This window comes from Scyliorhinus canicula, chromosome 30 (genome assembly GCF_902713615.1).
Source record: "Scyliorhinus canicula chromosome 30, sScyCan1.1, whole genome shotgun sequence".
Classification (NCBI taxonomy): Eukaryota; Metazoa; Chordata; class Chondrichthyes; order Carcharhiniformes; family Scyliorhinidae; genus Scyliorhinus; species Scyliorhinus canicula.
The window spans coordinates 11,581,383-11,591,171 of NC_052175.1; the positions used below are offsets into that span (position 1 = coordinate 11,581,383).

At 55.0% G+C, this 9,789-nt stretch overlaps 1 protein-coding gene across 1 annotated transcript in view; it reads left to right on the forward strand.

The window, feature by feature from the left end:
* Positions 1-9,789, forward strand: part of LOC119958593 (aminopeptidase Ey-like) — a 118,004-nt gene that overhangs the window by 106,703 nt on the left and 1,512 nt on the right. The window contains exons 17-18 of the mRNA XM_038787073.1: positions 2,463-2,679; positions 8,925-9,082. Coding sequence (XP_038643001.1) covers positions 2,463-2,679; positions 8,925-9,082 — 375 coding nt within the window. The remainder of the gene's footprint in view (positions 1-2,462; positions 2,680-8,924; positions 9,083-9,789) is intronic.

Sequence of the window (9,789 nt, forward strand, 5' to 3'; positions counted from 1 at the left end):
CACTGTATAACACTGGGGTACAGTACTGGTGGGGACGGGTCTGTCCTATTACACTGGGGTACTGTACTGGTGGGGACGGGTCTGTCACTGTATAACACTGGGGTACAGTACTGGTGGGGATGGGTCTGTCACTGTATAACACTGGGGTACAGTACTGGTGGGGACAGGTCTGTCACTGTATAACACTGGGGCACAGTACTGGTGGGGACGTGTCTGTCACTGTATAACACTGGGGTACAGTACTGGTGGGGACGGGTCTGTCACTGTATAACACTGGGGTACAGTACTGGTGGGGATGGGTCTGTCACTGTCTAACACTGGGGTACAGTACTGGTGGGGATGGGTCTGTCACTGTATAACACTGGGGTACAGTACTGGTGGGGACGGGCCTGTCCTATAACACTGGGGTACAGTACTGGTGGGGACGGGTCTGTCACTGTATAACACTGGGGTACAGTACTGGTGGGGACAGGTCTGTCACTGTATAACACTGGGGTGCCGTACTGGTGGGGACGGGTCTGTCGCTGTATAACACTGGGGTACAGTACTGGTGGGGACGGGTCTGTCACTGTATAACACTGGGGTACAGTACTGGTGGGGACGGGTCTGTCGCTGTATAACACTGGGGTACAGTACTGGTGGGGACGGGTCTGTCACTGTATAACACTGGGGTACAGTACTGGTGGGGACGGGTCTGTCGCTGTATAACACTGGGGTACAGTACTGGTGGGGACAGGTCTGTCACTGTATAACACTGGGGTACAGTACTGGTGGGGACGGGTCTGTCACTGTATAACACTGGGGTACAGTACTGGTGGGGACGGGTCTGTAACTGTATAACACTGGGGTACAGTACTGGTGTGGACGGGTCTGTCACTGTATAACACTGGGGTACAGTACTGGTGCAGACGGGTCTGTCACTGTATAACACTGGGGTACAGTACTGGTGGAGACGGGTCTGTCACTGTATAACACTGGGGTACAGTACTGGTGGGGACGGGTCTGTCACTGTATAACACTGGGGCACAGTACTGGTGGGGATGGGTCTGTCACTGTATAACACTGGGGTACAGTACTGGTGGGGACGGGCCTGTCACTGTATAACACTGGGGTACAGTACTGGTGGGGATGGGTCTGTCACTGTATAACACTGGGGTACAGTACTGGTGGGGACGGGTCTGTCACTGTATAACACTGGGGTACAGTACTGGTGGGGACGGGTCTGTCACTGTATAACACTGGGGTACAGTACTGGTGGGGACAGGTCTGTCACTGTCACTGGGGTACAGTACTGGTGGGGACGGGTCTATCTCTGTACAGCACTGGAGGACAGTTTTGGGGGAGGGGTGTGTGTAACTCTGGGGGACAGTGTTGAGGGAGGGGTGTGTGTAACAATGGGGGACAGTGTTGAGGGAGGGGTGTGTGTAACACTGGGGGACGGTGTTGGGGGAGGGGTGTGTGTAACACTGGGGGACAGTGTTGGGGGAGGGGTGTGTGTAACACTCGGGGACGGTGTTGAGGGAGGGGTGTGTGTAACACTGGGGGACGGTGTTGAGGGGGACGGTGTTGAGGGGGACGGTGTTGAGGGGGACGGTGTGTGTAACACTGGGGGATGGTGTTGAGGGAGGGGTGTGTGTAACACTGGGGACGGTGTTGAGGGAGGGGTGTGTGTAACACTGGGGGACGGTGTTGAGGGAGGGGTGTGTGTAACACTGGGGACGGTGTTGAGGGAGGGGTGTGTGTAACACTGGGGACGGTGTTGAGGGAGGGGTGTGTGTAACACTGGGGGACGGTGTTGAGGGAGGGGTGTGTGTAACACTGGGGACGGTGTTGAGGGAGGGGTGTGTGTAACACTGGGGGAGGGGTGTGTGTCACACTGGGGGACGGTGTTGGGGGAGGGGTGTGTGTAACACTGTGGGAGGGGTGTGTGTCACACTGGGGGACGGTGTTGGGGGAGGGGTGTGTGTAACACTGGGGGACGGTGTTGGGGGAGGGGTGTGTGTAACACTGGGGGACAGTGTTGGGGGAGGGGTGTGTGTAACACTGGGGGACGGTGTTGAGGGAGGGGTGTGTGTAACACTCGGGGACGGTGTTGAGGGAGGGGTGTGTGTAACACTGGGGGATGGTGTTGAGGGAGGGGTGTGTGTAACACTGGGGGACGGTGTTGGGGGAGGGGTGTGTGTAACACTGGGGGACAGTGTTGAGGGAGGGGTGTGTGTAACACTGGGGGACGGTGTTGGGGGAGGGGTGTGTGTAACACTGGGGGACAGTGTTGAGGGAGGGGTGTGTGTAACACTGGGGGACAGTGTTGAGGGAGGGGTGTGTGTAACACTGGGGGACAGTGTTGAGGGAGGGGTGTGTGTAACACTGGGGGAAGTTACCTCAAGTTGTCTGTCTGCTGGATGTAGTTGTGTGTCGATCCCAGTCTGAGTGACCCTTCTTCTCCTTTGGTGCATTATCAGTTTGGCGGTAATCCGTTCACCGCACTGGGCGGAGGCTCGGACAGTAATGCCCAGCCATCACGGACTGAGAACAGAGAACCCTTACCTAATCCCTGGGTACCGACATCACCGGCCTCACCATCTGCCGGCTCCGGGAGTGAAGGAGGAAACGGCGGCAGTCAGACCACGCCACCCGTGTCGAACCCCTTCGGCATCAACGGTGGGAATCTCGGAAACGGTACGTAAATGTCAGATAGACCAGCCCACACAGGACTAGTCAAAGGCAGCAAAGACTGTGTTCCCTCGTCATCTTTCATCCCACAATGCCTCAGTGTTGGCAGATGGAGCTGTGTAAACTCTGTATCTAAGCCCGTGCTGTACCTGTCCTGGGAGCGTACTCTAAACTAAACTAACCCCCCCTTCTACTGACGATTAATTTTCCGCGAAGAAGTTGACGACCGGTTTCCACCTCCGGGTGAACCCTAACATTGACCCTCTCATGGCGAACTTGATTTTCTCCAAACAGAGAAAGCTAGCCATGTCCGATAGCCAGGTCTCCGACTTCGGGGGCTTTGAGTCCCTCCAAGCTAATAGTATCCGTCTCCGGGCTACCAGGGAAGCAAAGGCCAGAACGTCTGCCTCTTTCTTTTCCTGGATTCCCGGGTCTTCCGACACCCCGAAAATCGCCTCCTCTGGACTCAGCGCCACCCTTGTTTTTAACACCGTGGACATCACGTCTGCAAATCCCTGCCAAAACCCCTAAGCTTCGGATATGCCCAGAACACGTGGACATGGTTCGCTGGCCCTCCCGCACATCTTGCGCACCTGTCTTCCACCCCAAAGAATCTGCTCATTGTCATGTGAGCCCAATGGATTGTATCAGGTTGAGCCTGGCACATGTTACGGATGTGTTGCCTCTACTCAATGCGTCTGCCCATAGGCCATCCTCTATCTCTCCTCCCAGCTCCTCCATCCTCTATCTCTCCTCCCAGCTCCTCCATCCTCTATCTCTCCTCCCAGCTCCTCCGTCCTCTATCTCTCCTCCCAGCTCCTCCATCCTCTATCTCTCCTCCCAGCTCCTCAATCCTCTATCTCTCCTCCCAGCTCCTCCATCCTCTATCTCTCCTCCCAGCTCCTCCATCCTCTATCTCTCCTCCCAGCTCCTCCATCCTCTATCTCTCCTCCCAGCTCCTCCATCCTCTATCTCTCCTCCCAGCTCCTCCTTCCTCTATCTCTCCTCCCAGCTCCTCCATCCTCTATCTCTCCTCCCAGCTCCTCCATCCTCTATCTCTCCTCCCAGCTCCTCCCTCCTCTATCTCTCCTCCCAGCTCCTCCATCCTCTATCTCTCCTCCCAGCTCCTCCATCCTCTATCTCTCCTCCCAGCTCCTCCATCCTCTATCTCTCCTCCCAGCTCCTCCATCCTCTATCTCTCCTCCCAGCTCCTCCATCCTCTATCCCTCCTCCCAGCTCCTCCATCCTCTATCTCTCCTCCCAGCTCCTCCATCCTCTATCTCTCCTCCCAGCTCCTCCATCCTCTATCTCTCCTCCCAGCTCCTCCATCCTCTATCTCTCCTCCCAGCTCCTCCATCCTCTATCTCTCCTCCCAGCTCCTCCTCCCACTTGAGCTTCAGCTCCTCGGTCTGCGTCTCCTATGACCCCCATAAGTTCCTCGTAAATGTCGGAGACGCCCCCCCTCCCGGTCGGCAGACGCGCAGTCACCAACGCCCCCAGACTGGTGCCCTTGCATGAAGCCGCCTCCATACGCTCCCACGCCGACCCTTCCCCCACCACCCACTTCCTGATCGTGGCTATATTCGCCGCCCAGTAATAGTTACTAAAATTTGGCAGCGCCAGCCCGCCCTCTCCCCGACTCTGCTCAAGCATTAACTTCCTGACCCGCGGGGTCTTGCCCGCCCAAACAAAGGCAGTGATCACTTAGTTGACCCGTTTAATAAAGGACCGCGGAATAAAGCTGGGGAGACCCTGGAACTCAAACAGGAATCTCGGGAGGACCGTCATCGTCACCGTCTGCACCCTCCGAGCCAGTGACAACGGAAGCGCGTCCCGTCTCCGAAAATCGTCCTTCATTTGGTCTGCTAGCCGGGCCAGATTTAATTTATGGAGCCGGTCCCATTCCCGCGCCACTTGGATGTGTAGATACCTAAAGCTTCCCCCTACTAATCTAAACAGCAGCTCCCCCAATCGCCTCTCCTGTCCCCTCTCCTGGACCGCAAACATCTCACTTTTCCCCATATTTAGCCTGAAAATCGGCCAAATTCCCCCAGAATCCTCATGATTCCTTCCATCCCCTCTATTGGGTCCGATACATACAAAGGCAGGTCGTCTGCATAGAGCGAGACTCTATGCTCCACCCACCCCCCCCCCCCCCCCCCAGACTAGCCCCTTGAGGCTCTCCGATCAATTGCCAGCGGCTCTATAGCGAGCGCGAACAACAGTGGGGAGAGGGGGCATCCCTGTCTTGTCCCCCGGTGCAGTCTAAAATAGCCCGATGTTATCCGATTTGTCCGTCCGCTTGCCACAGGAGCCTGATGCAGCAAGCTGACCCAGTCAATAAAGCCCCACCCAAATCTGAACCGTCCCAGTACCTCCCACAGATAATCCCATTCTGCTCGATCAAAAGCCTTTTCTGCATCCATTGCGATCACTACCTCCACCTCCCTACCTTCCGGGTCCATCATGATCGCGTTTAACAGCCTTCTTATAACGGCCACCAACTGCCTACCCTTAACAAACCCCCGTCTGGTCCTCCCAATAACGTCCGGAACACAATCCTCAATCCTGGAGGGCAAAACTTTAGCCAGCAGTTTGGCGTCCGCATTCAACAGGGATATCGGCCTGTAGGACCCACACAGCTCCTTGTCCCGCTTCGGAATCAGCGAGATCGTGGCATGTGACATTGTCGGGAGGCAGCACCCCTCTTTCCCTTGCCTCATTGAATGTCCTCATCAACAACGGTCCCAATATCCGAGAGAACCTTTTTATAAAACTCTACTGGGTACCCGTCCGGGCCCGGGGCTTTACCCGCCTGCATGGCCTTCACACCCTCCACTATCTCTTCCAACCTGATCGGGGCCCCCAGCTCTTCTACCAGCTCCCCATCCACCTTTGGGAAATTCAGCCCCCTCCAAGAAGTGCCTCATCCCCTCCGGCACCATAGGCGGTTCTGACCTATACAGCCTGCTGTAAAAATCCCGAAACGCCTTATTCACCCCTGCTGAATCTCCAACCAGGTTCCCATCTCCGTCATTTACTTTCCCTATCTCCCTGGCTGCCTCCCTCTTTCTAAGCTGCTGTGCAAGCATTCTGCTGGCCTTCTCTCCGTACTCGTAGATCGCGCCCCCCCTCGCCTTTCTCAGCTGCTCCATCGCCCTCCCTGTGGTTAGCAAGCCAAACTCCGCCTGTAGCCTCCGCCGTTCCCTTAGAAGCCCTGCTCCTGGGGTCTCCGCATACCTCCTATCGATCTGTAGTAACTCCTTTACCAGTCGGTCCGTCTCTGCCCTCTCCACCTTCTCCCAATGTGCCCGTATCGAGATCAGCGCCCCCCTGACCACCGCCTTCAGTGCTTCCCAGATCATCGCTGCTGAAATTTCCCCCGTGTCGTTGACCTGCAGATAGTTCTGAATACATTTCCTCAGCCGCTCGCACACCCCTTCGTCAGCCAAAAGTCCCACATCTAACCTCCAGTGTGGACGCTGGTTACTGTCTTTACTAACCTGCAGGTCAACCCAGTGCGGAGCATGGTCTGAGATTGTGATCGCCAAGTACCCCGTGTCCACCACCCCTGCCAGTAAGGTCCTGCTCAAAATAAAGAAATCAACCCAGGAGTACACTTTATGCACGTGAGAGTAGAAGGAGAACTCCTTCACCCTCTGCTGCCCAAATCTCCATGGATCCATCCCCCCCCCCCATCTGCTCTATGAACCCTCTTAGTCCCTTTGCCATTGCTGGCACCCTTCCCATTTTCGTGCTTGAGCGGTCCAAGCCAGGGTCAATAACTGTGTTGAAGTCCCCTCCCATGACCAACCTGTCGAGTCCAGGTCCGGTATCTTCCCCAGCATCCTCTTTATAAACTCCACATCATCCCAATTTGGCGCATACACATTTACTAATACCACCTGCTCCCCCTCCAGTTTCCCACTGACCATAATGTACCGACCTCCCACATCCGAGACTATTCTACCCGCCTCAAACACCACCCGCTTATTGATCAGGGTCGCGACCCCGCTAGTCTTTGAGTCTAGTCCCGAGTGAAAGACCTGACTGGCCCAGCCTTTCCTCAATCTAGTCTGGTCAGTTACTCTAAGGTGCGTCTCCTGCAACATCACCACGTCCGCCTTCAGTCCCCTAAGATGCACGAACACACGTGCCCTCTAGACTGGCCCATTTAACCCTCAAACATTGGTGATCAGCCTAGCTCCGCGCCTCCACCGGCCCGCCCCCAGGCAGCCTCCGCCCCCAAACTCCTCTCTGTCCCGTGGCCCAAGTCCCTCCCTCGTCAGCAGAACATTCCCCCCCCCCCCCCCAGTAACGTCACTCTGTAATCCAACCCCTTTGATAAACCGAACGTATGCACACCCCCCACTGCGCTTCCGTGAGCTAGCCCGCCCAGTTAGCTTGGTGGTCCCTGGCGCCGGATAGTCGCCCACCTATTGTTCCCCCCCCCCCCCCCCCGCTCATACAAACAAACTCCAACATCAAACAACCCCCACACAATTGCCCGACAGAAAAACACCAAAATCTAAACAAGCACACCTCCGTCCCCCAACAGTGCAAACGAAAACCTTAACTCACTCAGCTCTGCCACTGGTCCCAAATCAATACAGAAGGCGTTACAAACAGCTTCCACAAAACAAAAAACTTATTTTAAAAACATAAAAGAAAACATGAACTTTGCAGCAAAGTTCAAAAGTTCTCAGCCCACCACCAGTCCTTTTCACAAAGTCCTCGGGCGACTCGAAATAAAAGTGCCGTTCCTTGTACGTGACCCAGAGACTGGTCGGATACAACAGTCCGAACTTCACCTTTTTCTTAAAAAGGATCGACCTAATCTGGTTGAATCCCGCTCTTCTCCTGGCCACCTCCGTGCTCAGGTCTTGGTCGACCCGCAGGATACTGTTGTCCTACTTACAGCTCCGTGTCTGCTTGGCCCACTGCACAATGCGCTCCTTATCCACGTACCTGTGGAATCTCACCACCACTATCCTCCGGGGGGGGGGGGGGGGGGGTCTCCCGTTTGCGGCTTCCGTACGAGTGCTCTGTGAGCCCTGTCCACCTCTCAAGGGCCGGGAGAACGCCCCCTCCCCCAGCAGCTTCACAAACATGTCCGCGATGTCTGCCCCAGCGTCCGCTCCTCCGGGAGCCCAACGATTCTCAAGTTCTGCCGGCGGGACCTATTCTCTAGCACCTTCTCCAGCAGCTTCTTCTCCTGGTCTCTCAGCATCCCCACCTCCAACTCCGCCGCAGTTTGATGCTCCGCCTGCTCAGCCAGCGCCTTCTCCACCTCCTGGATCGCCCGTTCTTGGGCGTCCGATCTAAGCTCCAGCCGCTCAATCGACTCTTTTATCGGGTCCAAGCAGCCCCGTTTCTGCTCAGCAAAGCCTTCCTGAAAAGCCATCAGCTGCTCCGTTGACCGCTGGGTCGACAGGCCAGAGGTCAGGTCCTCCACCATGCTTCCTCCCGCTGCAGCTTCAGCCCAAGCCTCCTCTTTCTTTCTGTTTCTGCCTTTACCAGCACTTCCAGTCCTTCTCTCCATGCACCGATGTGGGAATTCAGTACACAATTGCCTCTGTCTTCGGTTTTCAATTCAAGTTGGTAGAAAATTGGGAGAAAAGGTCCAAAAGTTTGACCCGAGCGGGAGCCACCAAATGTGCGACTTACTCCTTCATAGCTGCCACCACAAGTCCCCATTGAAGTGTTAATGTAAGCCTACTTGTGACGATAAAGATTATTATATTATTATTAGAACATAGAATTTACAGTGCAGAAGGAGGCCATTCGGCCCATCGAGTCTGCACCGGCTCTTGGAAAGAGCACCCTACCCAAGGTCAACACCTCCACCCTATCCCCATAACCCAGTAACCCCACCCAACACTAAGGGCAATTTTGGACACTAAGGGACAATTTAGCACGGCCAATCCACCTAACCCGCGCATCTTTGGACTGTGGGAGGAAACCGGAGCACCCGGAGGAAACCCACGCACGCACGGGGAGGATGTGCAGACTCCGCACAGACAGTGACCCAAGCCGGGAATCGAACCTGGGACCCTGGAGCTGTGAAGCGATTGTGCTATCCACAATGCTACCGTGAGGCCCAATGATTATGATGAGGTTCTGGGCTCTGAGCCTCAGGAAGGATACATTGGTGATCATCAGGATGGTTGTCAGTGCCCCGACTCCCCTCCCCGTTCTTGTGTCTTTTTATCTTCATGTGTATTTTTTTTTGTCTGTCTGCTCTTCCACAGGAATGTTCAATAGTCCAGGGATGCAGAGCCTGATGCAGCAGATCTCCGAGAACCCACAGCTAATACAGAACATGCTGTCTGCACCCTACATGAGGAGCATGATGCAGTCCCTATCCCAGAACCCTGACCTCGCCTCACAGGTAGTGGTTACTTGGCCAGTAAAGGGCATATCCACGCTCACACTGGCACTCTCTCACACACTCTCTCTCACACACTCTCTCTCACACACTCACTCTCACACACACCCTCTCTCACACACACCCTCTCTCACACACACTCTCTCACACTCACTCTCTCTCACACACTCACACCTCACTCACACACTCACTCTCTCACACACTCTCACACACACTCTCTCACACACTCTCTCGCTCACACACTCTCTCTCTCTCACACTCTCACATACTCTCTCACACTCTCTCTCACACTCTCTCTCACACTCTCTCACACACTCTCACACACACTCTCTCACACTCACTCTCACACACTCACTCTCACACAGATTCTCTCACACACTCTCTCTCACACTCTCTCACACACATTCTCTCACACACACACTCTCTCACACACATTCTCTCACACACATTCTCTCTCACACACTCTCACACACTCTCTCTCACTCTCTCTCTCACTCACACACTCACTCACACACACTCACACACATTCTCTCACACACATTCTCTCACACACACTCTCACACACAGCATTCTCACACTCTCTCACACACATTCTCACACACTCTCACACATATTCTCTCACACACTCTCACATTCTCACACACATTCTCTCACACATTCTCTCACACACACGCTCTCACTCACTCACACTCACTCTCTCACACATTCACACACATTCTCTCTCATTC